The following is a 21,896-nucleotide window of genomic DNA, read 5'->3' on the forward strand; positions in this document are numbered from 1 at the left end:
ATTTAGTGAGTAGCTTTCCATTAACTGGCATTTAACAGACTTATTCTCATAGATTTTCATAGATTTATGCATTTAAAAAAAAAAAGGATTATTGGGGCTGGAGAGATGGCTCAGTTCTTCCTGTTCTTGCTGAGGACCTGGGTTTGGTTCCTAGCACTCATGTGATGACTCAGAACTATCTTCAGGCCTGTTAGTGCAGATAGATAGATAGATAGATTGATAGATAGATAGATAGATACATACATACATACATACATACACGTACATACATACATACATACATACATACATACATACATACATACAGGCAACACTCACATACATAGACTAAATCTAAAAAGTACATCAAAAAACTATAGTTGTGGGAATAGTTTACTCCCCCTTTGAAGAATAAATCTAAGCTACTTCTAGATGTAATTGGGAAATGAACAATATTTTGGTTTGTAGTAATTACAAATCTTATCACCAATAATTCTATTTTTCCTTAGGCTATAATTGTCATTTTATTGTGATTTTTATTAAGGAAGACGTTGTCTCATCTAGAATAAGCAAATAGAGAAATGTGAAGACAAAGCTACTTAAAGACTACAAATCTTTGAGCTTTCTTATTAATCAGACTATAGAACATATACAATAATTTGAAAAATATGAATTATTTATGAGACATATTTTAAAGTTAGATTTATTTAGTGAATTGCCCTGAGCGAGGGCATTTAATTAGTTCTCAGTTATTATTAGTAACAGTAGTAGTAATTCAGAAGAAAGTCAAATGAATTCTGAATTTTCGTTTTGATTTGGTATGTTATAAAAGATTATAGTTAGGTGGCTGGGGATGTCGTCAGTTGGTAGAGTGCTTGCCTAGCCTACACAAAGCCATGGGTTCAATCCCACCACTGAATAAACTGGGTATGGTGGCATGTATTTTCAGTCTTAGCCCTCAGGATATGGAGTCAGAAAGATCAGGAACAAGTTGTCATCCTTGACTACATAGTAAGCTCAAGGCCAGCCTGGGCTGCATGAGACCCTGGAAATTAGAAGCAGATTTTCTCCTTTTCACCCATGACTTTCCCTTTTCATTATAATGGGGAATTTTAATGTTCCACAAATACTGATGCTCTTCCTTACCCAAACTATGAATTTCTATTCATATATTGTTAAGGAACCAGTTTAATGAATACATCATTTATATAAAGGGCTCCAGTCTCCTTTGAAAACAGGAATAAGACCGTTATAAAAATGTTTATGTAATCAATATAAATTTTCGTTTAGTTTTATCTTTGTATGGTATGTGTGTATATGAGGAGTATGTGTTCATGTGTATGCAAGTGCTTAGGCATGTTCATGTGTTGAGTTCCCAGGGCAGTCCTTGGAGTCACTGGTCAGTTTCTGCAGTTTATCCACTGAAGCAAGGTCTCTCTCCCCCCGGCCCCACTCCCTTCAATCTGGTGTTCCCTATCTCATGTGGTTTAGCCAGCCAGCTTACTCTAGAAACAGGAGTCTCTGTCTTGAGTTTCCAGTGCTGGAATTACAGAGCAGGCTGCCTGCCACACCCCCTGGGCTTCTCTGTGGATTCTGGACTCCACTGCAGTCCTCATGCCTGCACAGCAAGCTTTTTGCCTGCTGAGTCCTCTCCCTACCTCCCACTCAGTATAGTTTTTACTTTACTTTTATTTTTGTGCTGAATGAGACATGTGTATACCTCTCTAGAAAGCTCCTAAACATTTCATTTACATTTGTAAATGTCTTTCAAAGTTTTATCATTTTGGAGGCATTTGTTTTGGATGGAGGGAAGGAGAACAGAATGGGAATGGAGAAAACTATAAGCTGGGAACAGGTTGTCGTTTCAGGGGTTTTGGAATGAGATGGCCATCCATCCTTAACTGTCCCTAACTGCTGTTTGAGGAGATAAAAATCTCACTTTTTCTTGAGAACTTGGAATTCTTAGCAAAAAGTTTGAAAGTCAGTAATAATTTATGATTGTTAGTTTCACATAAAAAAGAAGACATTTTTCTAAAAGCAAACCTTAAATCCAGACAAGGTTTTATTTATACATACATACATATATGTATATAATTTATGGGGAAAAAGCCCTAATACAGTTAATAATTTGACAATTCTTACTTAAAATTTAAAAAACTCTTAGTTGAGAAAATTAGAGTGAAATATTTAAAATGTTAAGAAACAGCTTTCTAACGTGAGATTTAAGGAAGTTGTTTGGTAACTAATAAAAACTCAGCATTCATCCATCAATATGGAACAAGAGCAGTAAGTTAGAATTTATTTCAGAAGTTTAGGTCTATAAGGATGGCTGTTTTTCACTAGGCAGCCATAGCCATGTTGAGTCGCCTTGGGGTGGAATGGGGATATTGCCTAGGAACTTGGGAATAGGGTGTGCTGGAGAGGGAGGCCGACTACTTAATGGTCATCGTGTCTGGTATGGTCAAAGCTTGTTATGGAACAGCCAGAGGGCATCTCACACTATTACTTTTTGTGGTTTTTATATATCCTAAAAAATAAAAACCTCCACTCTTGTTACTTTGAATGAAATCAAACTCCATTCCCACCCCATTACACTTGACTGCTGTGGCTCTAGGTTCTGTCTGAGCTTATCCTGAATGTTGAGATAGGTGATGTGCCCTAGAAAAGCTTTATGGGTAGTTTGCTACATCAGGAGCAGGGTTTCTAGAAATAACTTTACAGTAGTCCCATTTACAATGTACCTAATTTTTGTTGTTAGTTTTTTTTTTTTTTTGCAGGGGGAGATACTTTTATTTCACTCATTAGATCCAAAAGAGGACATTATATAGTATTTTTGACATATTGCTCTTTTGGGTGTCTAAGTTTTAACATTTAACCATAGGTTTAAGTGATATAAGGCAGCTACTTCAAACCAGATACAGATTCAGGCATTCTTCAGCACATAGATGGACCTGTGAATATGACTCAAGGGATCCTGCTCAGCTAGCTGAACAGCAGCTAGAAGCAGAGTGTGGGACATTACACTTAGAAGTTCCAGACAAAACCCTTCTTCTCAATACTTCCTGAATGAATTGCTAAAACATCAATTTTATGTTTTTTTAAATATCCTGTCCTTCAGGTACCAATACTGTTATGCTTGAGATAAAACTGAATTATTAAAAATATAAAAAATAATTCCTGATTTAAAAAAAACTTATTAGATTTAACTGTTACAGACTTAGTTTACCAAATTGTTTTCAAGCTTTTTTTAACTCTGTATCTACCAGCCAAGAAGCACTTCTTTCATGCCCAGTGGTAGCTGGAGAGGTTAGCATCGAGCCCCCAATGTCACCATGCATTGTGCTGCTGCTCTGACTTCTCACCTTACCCTCACCTCACTAGATGAGTCCAGGGTTGCTCCATCTGACAACTGCCACTGCTTTCTTCAGTTGAGGGCTTGTACCATTCAAGGGATGCTTTAAAAGTCATAAACAGAATTCAGAGTCCTTCTAGCTGGAGACAGTAGTATTTAACTTGAACCAGGCCCACAAGCATGAACCACAGCACCCACATTGGTTGGTATGGCGCACATAGGGAAGCATCCTCCCTTCAGGAAAGAAGCTTGAGCTTGTGGGAGCACAGGAATCAGCAAAGCACAAACTGGGAAATGATGAGAGCCTTTTGCCTAGGCCAGCATCACCCAGATTCCTTCATTATAAATTTATGTCCTTTCTGTTGTAGTTAATGGTTCATGATTCTTGGTACATTGGGTCAGGTAAGGGAAACAGTTTTTTAAGTAGTTGGTCAACACAAAAGTGTGTGTGTGTGTGTGTGTGTGTGTGTGTGTGTGTGTTGTCTTGGTATTTTTTATCTTACTGGGGTTTTGCTTGTTTTTTTTTTTTGTTTTTTTTTTTAAGGGAGAGAGAAATGAAGTTGGGTGGGTAGGGAGATGGGGGGAATGTTTGAGAAGTTGGGGGAGAAGAAAGAACATGATCAAAATACATTGTGTGAAAAAGATGATGGAAATTGTAGAATGATGGTCTCAAGCTCCAGCAGCTGAGATGTAAGCACGCTTTCTGACAGTCCAGAAGCCTGCTTGAAGCGTTGTTGGATTATTTCCCAAGGTACTAATTTAGTCATAGAAACCCTCTCCTTTTAAAAATGAAATGTTTATGTAAACATCTCACAGAACACAATGAAAGGAATGTTGCGTTAAACTAAGTCCTAAAACAAGGCTGTTTAAACTAAAGAACATGCAGGGTTTGCTTTCTCAATGCTTAGCAGAGCCCAGGGTTCAGGTACAACTGGACACTTAGCAAACAAGAAAGCCTGTCCTACGTCCCACTCCATGGAATGGGCAGTGACTCTGTACATGGAGATGTAGCACTCCACCATTTGCTTGCTTTCCAAATATCCAGTTATTTACATTTGCCATCTGTCTGTCTCTGTCCATTGTGAGTGTTCAGTGCCCTCTGTTACCATCCGTCACATGGCACATGGTGACTCCCAACCTTGTAGATGTGAGCTTTACCAAATTTATTCTTTTTCTCTGTATCTTCTAAAAATGTATCATATAGGACATTATATACATAAAGAAAAATAAATTCAAGTAAATTTTTAAACTTGTACTCAGAAGGTAGAGGTAGATCTTTGTGATTTCACAGCCAGCCTGATCTACTCACTGAGTTCCAAGCCATCCAGGACTAGTGAGTGAGATCCTGGGGAGAGGGGGATGGGGGGAGGGAGAACTTTTGACTAGCAAAACTAGGGTTGGGATTCATTGAGCCATGTGGTCAGACCATATACCTTCATTTTAATAATAAAAATTGTTGTAGTATTGAATTGAGTCTTGCTAAGCCTATTTATGCCTAAGTCAGAAATCTTAGAAATCTGATGAATTCAACTTTAAATCTTAATAGTACTTCCAGTTTGCTTGACAATGTTTTATCTATGTGCCACCTGGTCACTATTAAAAAAAAAAGATAAATTACCAATGGGCAAAGGCAGCATCTTCGAGTTGTTCAGCACGTTAAGGTAAATGAGGATGGAGTAGCTATGTGTTGGATATTTGGTTTTGGCACATCAGAAATGCTACTAAAGATCTTATTATGTTAATCTTATTCTTACCAGATAATCTAGGTCAGATTGTTATTTCCCAGCCTTCAAGATAATTTTATACTCCACTGTTCTCAGTTGCTGGGCATTTGTTCTCCAATCATAATTGCAGGAACTCCAAAGATGAATTAGAGTTCACTGCCTTCCTAAGTAGTTGACATAAGCCAACTTGACCATAGCAAATTACGAAGTGGCAAAATAATAAACCTTTGCAGACAGAAATACCTATCTATTCATTTTTATGCCATTAGTTATCTAGACTCGGATTAGAACAGGGGGTGTTAAATGTATATATTATTATGCTCTAAGAGTTCTGTACATTTCATATTATAGTAAACTGTATATGTTTATATCAGTCATTTTCAGTTTTAAAGTACTTGTTTTGATTTCTTAATGGCTTTGTGGAGTCCAGTTCTATGAATAACTAGCCGGCTCTGCCTTCACAGCTTGCTGAAGCACATTCAAGTGTCAAGTGCTTGGACTCCATATGCTGTTTCCCAGAAGGAGAGACCCCATGCGCATCTGTTAGAAGAATGCTGGAACGAGTCATAGGACGGTGTAGTCCCAACCATATCAGCAGGTGTGACATTCATTCACTGCATAGCCTATGCTGCAGATAAGTGTCCCAGTGAAGCTGGGTGCCTGCTATTGATTCACAGGATTTACTCTTTGATTTGAGATGTCACTTTGTAGCTTTGTGTTTTGGTCCTTTCACTCAAAGGAAGAGAAGGCATCTTTTAGGAGACTCCATCCTGCGATGGAATTACTGGTGTAGTCTTTCTACGCTTCAGTGAATAGATGTGTGTATATGGTGCTCTTCCCACCTGTACTCCTGTTTTATTCTCTGCTAGGGGTTTGTTGTTTGTTGTTTCTTTCCTACCGCTTTTGTGATTACAAAAATAACCTCCACACTCAATGTTAAACATCTGTGCTTTTCTTATTCTTTACTGTTGTTCCCCAAAGCGAGGTGGTCTTTCAAGGCCACCCAGGAAAGGCCATTCTGTTTCATGTTCCTTCCTAAGATGTCTTTAATGAAGTTTCAAATGAGTTTTGATTTTAAGATTCCTCTATTTGGCATTTATTGTCCAATTAAAAGCTTATGCTCAAACAACTTTTAATAGTGATACTTTCTGGATCAGAAGACTATCTGATTTTTTTTTTGTCTGTTCTCGTCTGTTTCTTAATTATATTGATCACAATTGTTTTTATAGATCATCGCCTAAAAGTCTGTTTTGGTATGAATAGCATTTAAAATTCTTCTTTTTAAAAATGTCTTTATGTTTACTCAATGTGCATATGGTTATTAGGTACTAGAGAGTAAAATAGCCAGTGCTTGGTCTCACTCCACTTTCCCAAGTCAAAGCGTCACTACCCTGGGTGTTGGTTAAAGTTGTGATCACACAGAAAGGCGCTGATGCCCACTCTCCCCTGTGTGCCATGGGAATGGTAAGACCTTCACAGATCAGTGGCGTAAGAGAGCCTGGGGATGCTAGCGGCCAGGAACAAATGGAGCAGTCTGTTTGTGCTTCAGGAAAATTGCCTTTAATATTTGGTTAGCTTTACATTTTGAAAAATAACAGGTGTGATATTATTTGCATAATATAAAATGTAGTTTTTGAGAACAAGTCCCCAACTTTATCTTTGGCTTTGCCATGATTTTGTAAATATACTGCCTGTGGCTTTAGCTTCATTTATTCTGACTTGAATATGTCATATGTGATGTGCTTATAAAAACATAAAGAGGGGGGATATGTTTTATGGAGTATGTATATGGAGGTATGAGGGATGGGGGTGCCTCGGTGGACCCACGCTGAGGTATCCCTTCTTCCTGATGGACCAGCCACGTGGATTGGATGGTATAGTATAGAATAGTGTGTTCAGGGCATGGGGAAGGGAGTTAAGAGGGTAGTAGAAGTGGAGAAAGGCAGAGAGAGGGGAGTAGAGGCCCGCCATGAGCCTAGGTAATAGTTTTCACAAAAGATATTTCAGAAAGATCTTACACTATCATTTTACCTAATGACATTGTTTATTTCTTAGAACCAAAATGGAGTTTAGATTAAGATAGTACATTAGAACTACATAGTTTTTACTTCAGTAGAAAATTGTCTTTAGACAATATATGTAGGAATACATATATTGACAGTGATTAAAAAGACTAGAATTCATTTTAAATGAGCCCTTTTTCCCGTTTTCTATATGCTCTTGCTTTCCTGCAGTCAGTTGTAGGTTCTGAGTCCCTGTCCTTTGTACTGCTATTTTTCTAACCGTCCTCCTGGGAATGTTGCTGGGAGTTATTGGATTTATTTCAGCATGTCTTCTTAAAGGTGGTTATTACTGTCAATTTTTCTGTCTACTGAGAATTTTGCAGTATTCTTTTTTTCTAAGGTGGTTTTTTCTGATAAAATGTTTGCTTTACTAATTAATTCTTTTTCTGGCAGACACCAAATGGCTTTCAGAGCTCTCAGCATCTTGGATTATGCCTTTGGTTACTGTTGTAATCAAAAGTTTCTCCTCCTCCTGGCTAAGCAATCCAAAAAGTCTGTGCAGATGTTCACAAGGCACAGAGCTGGCTGGTAGTTTTCAGAGGGCTGTGTGAAAGTTACTGTAGCCCATTGTCTCAAACTCTAACAGTCATAGTTTCTACATATATGTATGAAATAGTTTTAGCATTTATGTTTTGATATGGAACAGCCTCAATTGTACATTTGTGTCTTATGTCCAGTTTGAAGGGACAGGGCAAGGCTGAGCCCTGAAGTACAAGATGTGGCAACTCAGGGCTCCTTTACCATTAGCAATAGTGAGCATCCCTGGGGACAAAACAACTTCTCTCTGCACATGGGCCTGTCTGCTAAGTTCTTATTATCTAGACACAGAAGACTTTGTACATGTTTAAACTTATGTTAAGGGAATATACCCTACTTACAGTAAGCTCAGTTTCCAAGGGCACATCATGGTGCTGTGTAAAGGGCATACCACGTTCTATCATCCTGAGGAGCTATATTTCACCACTGACTGACATCTTGGTGAATTTTTACTTCCAGCCATAATGAATTACCTACTGTTAGTCATAGGTACTTGAGAATTTGGGACAAGGGGATCTTAGTTTGAGCCTGAACCACTTAATGAGGCTCTTTTAAAAACAACAAAAAACAAAAAAAAAACAAAAACAAAAAACCCCAGAAAACAAAACAAAAGCCTGGCATTGTGGTTGCCTTAGTTTTGTTTCCTGTTATTGTGAGTTAACTCTGACAAAAGCAACGTAAGAAAGTGCTTATTGTGCTTACAGTTCAAGGGCATAGTCAATCACGGCAGGGCATTCAAGGTGGAAGTGGCTGGTGACATTGCATCCATAGTCATTCAGGGAATAGATGCACACATGCTCTTGCTCTGCTCATTTTGTTTGTTTTCATGTTATATAGTCCAGGATCCCCTGCTGAAGGCTATGGTGCACACACAGTTTCAGTTTTCCATCAATTAGTATAATCAAGATAATCCTACAGGCATGCCCACCGGTCATCTGCTTGATGATTGTAGATTGTCAAGTTGACAGTTAAAACTTTAACCATCAACGTAATATACACTGGCAACCTCAGCACATGGGAAGCAGAGGCAGAAGGGTTTCCAAGTTCAAGGCCTGCCTAGATAACTTAGAGTGAGCCTGCCTCAAAATTCAAAAGTAAAACAGAGATGGGGTATGTATTGACTGGTAAAGGACTTTACTAGCATGTTGAAGGCCCTGAGAAGGGAGCATGAGGGGAAGGAAGAAACCATTAGCTAATTGGTGTTTTAGGTATTTGATATTCTTTCAGATTAATATTTAACATGAATGTATGCATGTGTGTTTTGAAAGATGAAAAACAAAGGATACATCATCTGATAAACATTTCTCTGTATAAGCAGTGTTTGCAAAGAGGAAAAACTAACGAAGGTTTCCTGTTGATTAGAATTGAACAGTTGGTACTTCGATGAAAGGCATGTGCCCAGCAGGATGAGACTGTCTTAGTTAGGGCTTCTATTGCTGTGATAAAGACCGTGACCAAAAACAACTCGGGAAGAAAGGTTATTTTATCGTATAACTCTCAGGTGTGTGGTAGTGCTGCTTGGTAGGCAAGCCCCCTACCAAAAGAACTACATCTCCGCTCTCTTGGTTCTTCTGAACTCCTGCTTTGTTATCAGATCCATAACAATGTGATATTACACAAACAGTAAACTATATGATCTTTGTAAAAAAAACATTAAACAAATAGAATTGAACAGTTAACTCCATTGGGGTGTAGGCAGTTACAGGTAAAAGAATACTGTTTCCTTCTGCTGGCTCTCAGAGCTTCAGTCCTGTTCCCCCTCCCCCTAATACCTGATCATATTCCCCTCTTCCCCTCTATGTCGCCTTTCCCACCCAGGTCCTTCCCTCCTTTTCCCTCCCTTATCCCCCCACTCCTGTGATTGCTTTCTTCTCCCAAGTAGGATTGAGGCATCCTCACTTAGCCTGTTCAACTTGTTAGCCTTCTTGAGTTCTGTCGATTGTATTCTGGGAATTCTGTACTTTTTGGGGCTAATATCCACTGATTAGTGAGTATATACCATGCATATCCTTCTGGGTCTGAGTTACTCAATGATATTTTCTGGTTCCATCCATTTGCCTGCAAAACTCATGATATCCTTGTTCTTAATAACTGAGTAGTATTCCATGTGTAAATGAACCACATTTTCTATATCCATTTTTCTGTTGTGGGACATCTGGGTTGTTTCCAGCTTCTGGCTATCACAAACAAGACCACTATGAACATAGTGGGACATGTGCCCCTGAGTCATGGTGGGGCATCTTTTGGGTATATGCCCAAGAGTGGTATAGCTGGGTCTTCAGGTAGATCTAATTTCCAGTTTTCTGAGGAACTGCCAGACTGATTTCCAGAGTTGTACCAGCTTGCAATTCCACCAGCAATGGAGGAGCAGTGTTCCTCTTTCTCCATATTCTCGCCAACATCTGCTGTCACCTGAGTTTTTGATCTTAGCTTTTCTGATTGGTTTAAGGTGGAATCTCAGGGTTGTTTTGATTTGCATTTCCCTGATCACTAAGGAATTTGAACATTTCTTTAGATCCTTCTCAGCCATTCGAGATCCCTCTGTAGTGAATTCTCTGTTTAGTTCTATACCCCATTTATTGAAGCTAACCACCCCCATTTTTTATTGGGTTGTTTGGTTTCTTGGTGGTTAGCTTCTTGAGTTCTTTATATATTTTGGATATTAGCCCTCTATCGGATGTGGGGTTATTGAAGAATATTTTCCCAATCTGTAAATTGCCGATTTGTCCTATTGACTGTGTCCTTTGCCTTACAGAAGATTTCCAGTTTCATGAGATCCCATTTATCAATTTTTGATCTTAGAACCTGAGCCCTTGGAGTTCTGTTCAGGAAATTTCCCCCTGTGCCAATGAGTTTGAGGCTCTTTTCCACTTTCTCTTCTATTAGATTCAGTGTACCTAGTTTTATGTTGAGATCCTTGATCCACTTAAACTTGAGCTTTGTGCAAGGTGACAAATATCTATTTTAATTTTTCTATATTCATATTGCCATACTCAGCAAGAGATAGTCATATTCTTACTTTTATTTACTTACTTATGTTGGCTGCCTAGTACCTGCCAGACTTGAGTTCTTTGTGCTTGAGAGTTGTAAACAAGACCCTCCTTAAGTCAAGGTTGTGGGTCCCAGGCTTCTCTGAAGCCATGAAGATGAGATACATTCTGTAAGTGTGTTTGCCTGGCCAGTGACTTAAGCTTAAGTTACATACACAGAGAGTCATTGAGAAACAAGATGCTGAATAGAAATGAGTCAGGGCTTCTAGCTTTAACCCTGTCAAAGGATGGTGGAGACCCTAGTAGGAGCTGTGTGCTCTGTGTTTAAAGTTATGTGCTTTCAGGTTTTATAAGATTACTTAGTAATTTTAATACTTCCTTTGGGCTAAGGGCATGTGTTTTAAGCATGGCGGTCTGCTTTGTAGAGTTATTACTTCATCTTAAGTTAACTCAAGGTAATTCAAAGGGACAGCTATATGATATTGAATTGCTTAGGCTTAAGGTCTTGTCTGTCAACCAACTAGTAGTTACCTTGTCATACTAGTGAAGAAACTGCAAGTGTCTTTGATACTCTCTGATGCTAACCACTTATGACATTCAAGCTAATTAGCTGAAATCCTTACAGTAGAATTTATACCCCAAAAGAAGTGACCAATAATATGAATGTTCACTGGGCAGTGGTGGCGCACGCCTTTAATCCCAGCACTTGGGAGGCAGAGGCAGGCAGATTTCTGAGTTTGAGGCCAGCCTGTTCTACAGAGTGAGTTCCAGGACAGCCATAGCCATACAGAGAAACCCTGTCTCAAAAAATAATAATATGAATGTTCATTATTTCATTCCAAGACTTTTGGTAGCTTTGTTTGTTTTTCTGTAATGTCAAAGTACAAGTTTATTTTTAAATAAAACTAAACTTTTTTTACTTTTGCTGTGTGTGTGTGTGTAAACCAGAGGGAAAAGTCAATGCCTTCCTCAGTTGTTTCCCACCTGCTCAGCTTCTTATGTAGATGCTGGGAGTCCAAACATATTCTGTGCTTGCATGGCAGATTCTCGGTCAGCTCCCTTGCATCCATCTCCCAAGCACCTGGACATGTACAGTTCTTAATAGTATATGTACTTCTTAATGAGTTATTAAGATTTCAAAAGCACATTATGTTTACTACCTAGAAACTGGCACTGATAATGAATGCATAGGTTGGAGCTAATTTCTGTATGACTATAGCATAATTTTTCTTAAGTTTCTGGTAATCTAGCATATGATTCAGTACTAATCTGAAGAACTCTTTAGCATTTAGAAATGAATCAGTGATTATTTTAAAATATAAACTATATTTTAGTCTTACATTTTATTTTAGGTCTTGGTTTGGTTTTGTTTTGTTTTGTTTTGTTTTTCAACTGAACATTGGTTATGGTAAGCCAAACCTTTCTCTTATTGCTCCTTTCAGGTTGTGGAATGCATCGGATCCATTCTATACCAATGACAGGAGCATCTTGACTCTCTCGCCAATGGACTCATCTACTTGTTAAAGGGACAGTAGGACTTTGTAGGAACAAGTTCACTTGCCCTCAGGTTTGGGGTCACCATCCAGTTGTAAAAGGCCAGTTATTTTCTGAAATCTCTGGAGGAGTTGAGACTTCCTCAGAGTCCGTGGGAAACAGGCAGTTACATGGCCCCTTCTCCTTTCTCTTTAATTTGAATATGAATATATTAAAATTCGGAAATAAAGAGATAGTTAACAATCTCTTTGTCTGCTTTGTCCCTTCTGCTCAGGGGACTCCTGGTGGCATTGCAGACTTTGCTGAAGCCACTATACTTTAATATCAAGGTAGAGAAAGGGTCACTCTTGGTTATGGGTAGTTTAGGGTGAGTGTGGTTTGGGACTCTTCTATTTAAATCTGCTTCTGTAAATTATGCTAAAGATTTGCCTTGAGAAGTCTATTTTTTTTATTAGATTATATTTGAAGCTTTTCGTGGGGAAAGTTAATATGAATATTAAGGAATTTTGGTCCGTTAGTGACCTGTGTTGTTAATCCATTTAGTGCTTTTTAAGTCACAGAGCAACTAGGAGAGCACGTTTCTAAGCATTGTCCTTTGCGGTGTGGGTGGTAAGCTTATACTGACCCAGCTTCTTTAACAATGCTGTAACACAACCAGTGAAGCTAATCCTACAAGTGCAAAGGGAGTTCTGCATCTCATGTCCTAGTCAGAATTAGAGCCATTTACTAGACTTCAAATTGGTGTTTGCTAATATTTTTGTGGCCAAGTATGTAAAGTTGCAGTGTATAAATTCAGTACCATTGTCATATTAATTTACTGCATCTGCCTTATCTTTTGCATGCTTCAACCTGCCTAATATATTTAAATCCAACCACACTCCCTCCTCCTCTCCCCCATTATTACTTTCTTCCCTCTCCAAAGACTCTGTTCATAGTTTTATGACAATATTGTAAAGTTCAATTATATCAATAAAAAAACAAGTTTGGACAGTATTTAATTATTGCAAATATATTTAATTATATAAATTGAAATATAAGCCATAAAATCTTTCTTTGGCCCACTTAGAATTGCTCCTGACTTGCTGTAAGCCAGCCTTCAGAATAAAGGACTTTTGTTAAGAATCCTGTTATTGCATGTTATCTAATTGAAGGCAGAGTGCCACAATACAGTGAATTATGCTATGTCCCATTGTAAGGTATATTGTTAGGTATGGTTATTGAATGAAAATGAAACAGTCTAAAATGCTAAATTTTTGCCAGCAAAAGAATTTTATCAGCAGTAAGTTATTACGCTATGAATGACTAATCAGATACACACTAGTCTTAATTCCTTGAATCTCAAATTCTAGTTTCCAGGTAATCTATCACTGAGACTCAGTATTATTTGTTTTATGTATAAATAATGTCTTAAGAGTTGTGAATGATTATTAAAGAACTACTCCTGCCTAGTTCTAAGCATGGATTCTATACACACCTAAGGTCCTAGGAAGGAGTTCACTGAGGCTTGGTCAGCTTCTCTTGAGAAGATGGCAGTTGCTCGAAGATGGTGATGCAGCTCTCCACTCCCTCCTCCTGCATGAGTGGGACTTCGGGCCTTTGCTGAGGCTAAGTCAGAAATGGCAGAGTGAGAATGAAGACTGACTGTGTGTTACAGATTGTTTGCTTATCTGTTTCACTAATGCAGGGATATTAGCTTATCAATGTTTGCTGAATATTAATTTTCATAAACAGCTCCTTTTTAAAACTTAGACATTACAGGATTATAGTTAGGATAACCTACTATTCTGGAAAGATGTTAAAAGGATAATACCTATTCATGTTGTAGAGATGAAATATTACATACAGATTTAGTAAAATAATTGATAGGAAGATAATACTGCTTTATGTTCTAGGATATCTTAGAGAGCATGCATGCAGTGACATGACATTGAGTAGGCTTGCTTTACATCTGTCTTATGGCATTGATGCACACTGTCTGCTACGCTGATTATTGACAACGGACTACAGAATCTCCAAGAGCAGGGCAGAACTCCGCTGGCCACCATGTGGCCCAGCATTGCTTGGGGGTAACTTTGAGCATTCATCACTTTTATTTAGTTAAGAAGACATTCACAGACTTCCATACCCAGCCTGTATTCTACAGAATAATGAATAGGGTTGGGCTCGGTATCTGACTGTTTGCCTAATGTGTTTGAAAAACTAGATTCCATTCCCACCAGCACAGTAAAGAAGTAAGACGGCCATCCACACTGCTCGCTCATTCTGCTTTGTAGCTTAGAATGATGCTTTAAAAGGAAGACTATTTCATACTTTTAAGAACATGATTTTCTTGCATTCACTTAAGAAGGTAATTAGTCGCAACTTTGTTTTGTTTTTGTAGTATTCTGGTACTAATTTCATATGCTAAAGCTTTACTATAGAATGCCAGAAGAGCTCACCTTTGCATATCCCTTCAAATTCTTTGGCAGTTCAGTGTTGATAACGAACTTCTTTTATCTGTCAAAGGAGACTGTGATGCTAAACTTGTTACTGTTAGTTTGCCAATGGCCTCAAATCTGTTTGCCTCATCTGAAGGCTGTAGACCTGAAGATGACAAGTGCCACATTCGTTGGTACAGTTGCCAGTGAGCACCCCACTCAGCGTTAATAGTGCAGTTTCACCCAGGACAGTCAGCTATAGGCCAAAGAGAACTGCAACTACCATGTTTGCTCTGGGTAAGGAATTTATAGCCATAAATTCTGTGTTGCTGCTACCTTTTCTTTGGGACTGAAGCTCTGGAGTGTAAAAAAGCTCCCAGACTTGACCTACTCCCAGCGGTCCCTTGAGACTGTATCTGAGACAGAGCACACTACAGAAAAACCTGTGCTCAGTTCTGTCATTGGTAATAAGACAGGTTATTTCTATTGCAGAACAGTCTGGAACTGAATAGACAGGGGTTAAAGCTACTACAAATTTTATAACTGAAAGTATTCAAAATAAGTTTGGAGCCTGAGGTAAATTCTATGCTTCTGTTTATCCCAAAGAAATCAGTTTAAAATATAAGCAGATATAAGTAAACCAACCAATGAGATACATGTTATATTAATTTTGGCTTCCCTTTATAGACATTTTTATTTCTACCTTAAAATGAGTCATTTTCATAAAATTAACACATTATTAAGATGGTGTTTGATGCAAAATAACTTGAATGATACTCTGAAAAATTAAACCACCACTGATGATATATTTGTGGTGGTGACTGCTAGATTCCTGTGAGGAGTGAGCAGCAAAAGGCATTGCAGCAGTGTTTAGTGTTTAGTGTGGCACTTTATACTTTCCTGTACCATCAGTAACCATACTGTACTCACTGTACAGCTTTAACTTGTATACTTTATGAACTCATCAAATAAATATTTTCTCATATCTGAGTGCTTCTCCATTATTTGAATATTCATCCTTTGTCTACTCATCATAGCCAGCAATGCCAAGCTTGCTTCAGGTTAGTTTCCAAAATTACTCTCTGTAGGGTTAGTGGGGTCCCGCATCTGTTCCGCCACTGGGCTTGGCTGTGGCAGGTGGGATGTGGGAATTTGACTGCACTCATCCCATGCCCTCGCCGGCTGGTGTCAGGCTATGGGGAAGCCACTGGACACTGCTGTGGGTGTTGGGGAGTACAGTCTGAGGCTCGGGACAGCCAGAGCTGGCTCAGGGGTCGCTGGCCTGCAAGGAGGCTAGGGCTATCTGGTTCTCAGGCTCTTGGACACCCAGTCACCTCTGGGAGCCATGGAAGAGCTGAGAACAGAGTGAGGGCCCATGGGCTGGACCAGGGGAAAAGGTGGGGAGCTCTGGCTGGATCCCAGGGGAAGAATCTTTGGCTTGTTGGCAGTGGCAGGTTTGAGCTTGCCTTGGTCTAAGTGGTTGCTGTGCCTGGGAGCATAGAGAGGCCTTCTACTCCTGTAGGCTCTATAGGCAGAGGCCTTCTCCATGGCTCCCCTGGGCAGATCTTGGTAAAAAGAGGCATTCCATGGTTTTAAGACATTGTCATGGGGGAAAGTGGATGAGTAAAACTCATCCGCCCACTTCTCAGGGTGGGCCTGAAGTTAAATACCTTTTGCAGGGAGGAGTGTCAGGGAAGGAGAGTTTATTGGCTAAACCTCTAGGTACCTCATTAAAATGGAGATCGGCCTTGAGTCTGTGTGACCACAGGTCATGTCTTCTACCTGTGGAGGGGCTTGGGGTGTTGCCCTTATCTGATTGAAGGCCACAAATCTATGGAGGGCTGTGGCTAGTGACAGGAGCCTGGTGCCTGGGAATCACTGAAGTTTCTAGCCTTAGCTCAACCAGGAACCAGGCTGCCTTTCATGGTCATATAGGGATATCATGCCTTTCATTGGCTGTATGGGGGTGGGGAACGGGCTTCTTTTTGAGATAGGGTTTTACTCTCTAGTCCTGGCTGGTCTGGAACTTATGTAGACCAGGCTGCACATGGTCCTGTTGATAAGATGGGAGACAAGAAGCAGAATCCCTGAAAACTTGGAGGCTAGACAGCTTCAAGGCTAGACAGCCTAGTGTGTTCAAGAGCAAGTGTCAGAGTCCCTGTCTCAAGCAAAGTAGAAAGCAAGGCATTTTACTGAAAACACATAGACACTAACTTAAAGGGAGAGAAATGTAAAGCAATTCCACAAAAATCAGAAACAAGCCAAGGTTGTCCACTATCTCCATCCCTATTAAATAGAGTACTTGAAGTCTTAGAGCAATAAAACAACTTGAAGGAGATCAAAGGTATTCACACTGGAAAAGAAGATAAAATATCTTTATTTGCAGATGATACAATAGTGCACATAGTGACCCCATAAACTTTACCTGAGAACTCCTACAGCTAAGAAACCCCTTCAGCAAAGTAGCTAGATACAAGACCAGCTCACAAAAACCAGAAGTCTTCATATATACAAATAACAAATAGACTGAGAAAGAAATCAGGGAAGCAACACTTTTCACAAGAGCCAGAAATAATAGAAAATACTTTGAGATAACTCTAACCAAGCAAGTGAAAGACTTGCATGATTGAAAACTTCAAATCATTGAAGAAAGAAATTGGAGACATTGTCAGAAGATGGAAAGATCTAACATGGTTATGGATCAGTAGAATTTACAGTGAACTTCCGAAAGCAGTCTACATATTCAATACAATCTCCCGTCAAAAATCCAACACAATTCTTCACAGATCTTGGAAGAATAATTCCCAGCCTCATATGGAAACACACACACAAAAACAGGATAGCTAGAAAGATCCTGAACAATAGAAGGACTGCTAGAGGTATCACCATTCCTTATTTCACGATGTACCATGGAACTATAATAATAAAAACATCATGGTATTGGCATAAAAACAGACATAATCGAATAAAGACCCAAGCATAAATCCTGAACAATAGAAGGACTGCTAGAGGTATCACCATCCCTGATTTCACGATGTACCATGGAACTACAATAATAAAAACATCATGGTATTGGCATAAAAACAGACATAATCGAATAAAGACCCAAGCATAAATCCACATACCTGGAGACACCTGCTTTTTTATGAGGAAGTCAGAAATACACTATGGAAAAAGAAAGCATCTTCAACAAATGCTAGCTGCTTGTAGAAGAATGCAAATATCTATATCACCCTGCACAAAATTCAAGTTCAAGAGGATCAAAGACCTCAACATAAAGCCAGCTACTCTGTACCTAATAGGAGAGGAAGTGGGGAATAGCCTTGAATTCATTGGCACAGGCAAAGACTTTCTAAACAATAGCAATAGCACAGACACTAAGATCAACGATTAATAAGTGGAAACTGAAAAGCTTGTGTAAGGCAAAGGAAATCATCAACCAGAGAAAACGTCAACCTACAGAATGAAGAGAGATTTTTTTTTTACCAACTCCACATCCCATAGAGGGCTAATATCCAAAATATATAAAGAACTCATGAAGCTATATACAAATAAAATGATCCTATTAAAAATTGGGTACATTATCTAAATAGAATTCTCTATTTGTAAATGGTTGAGAAACAAAATATTCAACATTCTTAGCCTTTAGGGAAATGCAAATAAAAACGACTTTGAGATTTCATCTTACATCTGTCAGAATGGCTAAGATCAAAAACATAAACAACTCATGCTGGCAAGGATGTGGAGCAAGGAGAACGCTCTTCCATTGCTGGTGCAAATTTGTACAACTGCTATGGAAATCAATTTGGTGGTTTCTCAGAAAACTGGGAATCACTCTGCCTCAAGACCCAGCTATGCTACTCCTAGAAATATACCCAAAAGACATTCCATTCTACCACAAAAAATACATGCTTAATGAAGTTCATAGCTTTATTCATAATAGCCAGAAACTCGTAACAACCTAGATGCCCTTCAACAGATGGCTGTATACAGAAAATGTACATTACACAATGGTGTATTACTTAGCTGTTAAAAAAAAAATTATGGCTTTGCAGATGCCACTATCGCTTTCTCGCCGCTTGCTGCAGTCATGGTCAACCCCACCGTGTTCTTTGACATCACGGCCGATGGTGAGCCCTTGGGCTGCTGTCTCCTTCGAGCTGTTTGCAGACAAAGTTCCAAAGACAGCAGAAAATTTCCGTGCTTTGAGCACTGGAGAGAAGGGATTTGGCTATAAGGGTTCTTCCTTTCACAGAATTATTCCAGGATTCATGTGCCAGGGTGGTGACTTCACACGCCATAATGGCACTGGCGGCAGGTCCATCTACAGAGAGAAATTTGAGGATGAGAACTTCATCCTGAAGCATACAGGTCCTGGCATCTTGTCTATGGCAAATGCTGGACCAAACACAAACGGTTCCCAGTTTTTTATCTGCACTGCCAAGACTGAATGGCTGGATGGCAAACATGTGGTCTTTGGAAAGGTGAAAGAAGGCATGAACATTGTGGAAGCCATGGAGCGTTTTGGGTCCAGGAATGGCAAGACCACTAAGAAGATCATCATTTCCGACTGTGGACAACTCTAATTTCTTTTGACTTGCGGGCATTTTACCCATCAAACCATTCCTTCTGTAGCTCAGGAGAGTATCACCACCCCATCTGCTGGCAATACCCTGTAATCTCTGCTCTCACTGAAGTTCTTTGGGTTCCATATTTTCCTCATTCCCCTTCAAGTCTAGCTGGATTGCAAAGTTAAGTTTATGGTTATGAATAAAAACTAAATAAGAACTGAAAAAAAAATTACATCTTGAAATTTGCAGGCAAATGGATGGAAACTAGGAAAAATCCAGAGTGACTTGACCCAGACCTGGAAAAACTAACATGGTATATACTCACTTATAAGGGGATATTAGCTGTTAAATAAGTAATCATCATGGTGCAACCCACATACCAAGAAAGGCTAAGTAAAAAAGGGTTCGAAGGGGACCCCTGGGAGCGGGAGATAAAATAGATTTTACAGAGGGTCTGGGTGCCAGTGGCAATGGGAACAAAAAGGATCAGGTTGGGAAGGAGGAATGAAGGGAGAGAGAATGGGGAAAGACTACTGGAATTGGGCATGGGGGTGGGGAGCCATGCAATATGGAGACCTAGTACAGGAGAAATTCCTAGGATTCTATGAGGATGACCCTAGCAAGGGCTCCTAGTAATGGGGGATATGGAGCCTGAACCAGCTATCTCAGTAACCAAGCAACTTCCTGTGGGTCTGAAATACCAGTCCAGCTACCAGACCTACAATCTAGCCTGCCTGCAAGATGTGCTGGAGCAATGAGGTACAGAATTTGTGGGAGTGCCCAACTAAAGCCTGGTTTAATTTGGGGCCTGACACTGCCTGACCAGGAACCAGAGTCTTGGATAGCCCAGAGACAGGAAAGAGGCAGTGGGTGGTGTCAATAAAATAATTCCTAAGGATATTCTGCTAAACTTGCATCAGTGCCTAGCCCAGTTGGCATCAGAAGTTTCCTCCAGCAGCTAGCTGATGGGAGGAGGCACAGAGACTCACAGTCAAATATTAGGTGGGGAGAGAAACCATCCTGAAAGGGACCATGTCCAGGCAGAGAAGCAAACCCAAGCAGAGATGGGAATGTGGCCCAGTGACAGAGTGCTTACCCAGCATGCACAAGGCCTTGGGCTGTGTCTAGCACAACAGAAGTGAAAAACAACAACAACAACAATGACAACCACCACCACAACATCTCACAAAACAGTAGGAATTATACCTGGCAGAGCTGTAATATCCAGAAATCATAAATAACTCAACTAAAAAATGGACACACTGCCAACACTAGAGCATGAAGACATGGGACATTTGGAAAGGGCCAATGTAGGACATAAAGAAAAGGCAAGACCAGATAGATGGTTGAAATCTTTCAAACATCAATTAAAGAAGAATTAATCCCAAACATCTTTAGACTAATCCCAAAATGGAGTGCTTCCAAAGCCAGTAAAGACTTTAGGAGAAGCTGACTGTTCTCTGATCAATATTAACACAGCCTTGTGAAGGAGATACTAGAAGCTGTATCCAACTGCACAGTGAAGGGTGGTACACAACGAATACAGAACTGTTCTTGGAAGGAAAGGATGCTTCACCATGATAAGATCATGAAAGAGCTCATTAGCAGAAAGACAGATACACCATTGCTTCAATTAATACAGACAGGAGTATAAACAGCTCACCATTTGTTGTAAAAAATAAATAAATAAATAGGGGAAGAACATAGGATAATTACCACAATCCAGTAAGAGGCTGTGAAAAAAAAACAAAAACAAAAACAAAACCCAGCTAGCATCAGACTAAATGAAGGATGGAAGTCAGCTTTTCCTCCAAAATCAAAAGTAAGAGGAAGGTGTTGGCCTGCAGCCATTCTTTTGAAGGTCTGAACACCAACCAGGGCATCCAGAATAGGAAGATTATCTGTGTTTACAGATGATTTTTACATATTACTAGAAAACTCTAAATATCTTAGTCTGGGGCTGGAGAGATGGCTTTGGAGTTAAGAGCAATGGCTGTTCTTCCAGAGATCCTGAGTTCAATTCCCAGCAACTACATGGTAGCTTACAACCATCTACAATGGGATCCTAGTGCCCTCTTCTGGTGTGCAGACAAACATGCAGACAGAGAACTTACATACATACATAAATAATTTTTCAAAAACGTAAAAAAAAAATCCTATAATCACACATACATTACCTCATTAGAACAGTGAATTCAGAAAAACCAACAACAACCAAAACAAGATATGACCATCAGGTAAAGGAGCATGTCACCAAGCCTGGCAAACTAGCTTCAGTCCCAGGCCTGACGCAGCAAAAAGAATTGGAGTTGTCCTCTGGCCTCTATGAATGTTCCCCATAGTACCCCTGCATCCCTCCCTATAATGCACCCTAAACACATACTTGTACAAGATACAAAATATTGGTCTGGCTGCTATACACTAACGATGAACAATTCAAAAAGAAAGGCTGAGTATGGTCAGACACACCTGTTAGGCTATATCAGAGTACTACTTGACTGGGACAGGAGGATCTTGAGTTATAAGCCAGTCTGAGTGACAAAGACAGCCAAACCCTTCCCCTTCTACTTCTCCAAGAAACTCTTCGGAAATGAAGAATATCACATTTACAGAACCATTGTGAGAATAAAATGCATGCTTCATGGGAACCCTGTGGCATTTGAACACTCCACACTTCCAGAATGCAGGCTGGGTTACCCTTGGCCATCTTGGATTTATGATCCATTTTCCACTGCTGGCCCAAGAGCCACTCCTTCCCTAGAATCCCTC

General features: G+C 39.6%; 1 protein-coding gene and 1 pseudogene across 2 annotated transcripts in view; both read left to right on the forward strand.

Annotated features, from left to right (window-relative positions):
• The window catches only part of Atp11b (ATPase phospholipid transporting 11B (putative)), a 102,720-nt gene extending 87,179 nt beyond the window's left edge, over positions 1-15,541 (forward strand). For both annotated transcript variants that reach the window (XM_031376607.1, XM_031376609.1), the window contains 2 exons: positions 5,520-5,653; positions 12,088-15,541. In XM_031376607.1, coding sequence (XP_031232467.1) covers positions 5,520-5,653; positions 12,088-12,169 — 216 coding nt within the window. In that variant the 3' untranslated portion in view covers positions 12,170-15,541. The remainder of the gene's footprint in view (positions 1-5,519; positions 5,654-12,087) is intronic.
• Positions 15,542-18,640: 3,099 nt separating this feature from the next.
• Positions 18,641-19,201, forward strand: LOC116094796 (annotated as a pseudogene).
• Positions 19,202-21,896: the final 2,695 nt, after the last annotated feature.

The sequence above is a fragment of the Mastomys coucha genome, unplaced genomic scaffold (genome assembly GCF_008632895.1).
Source record: "Mastomys coucha isolate ucsf_1 unplaced genomic scaffold, UCSF_Mcou_1 pScaffold17, whole genome shotgun sequence".
Lineage (NCBI taxonomy): Eukaryota > Metazoa > Chordata > Mammalia > Rodentia > Muridae > Mastomys > Mastomys coucha.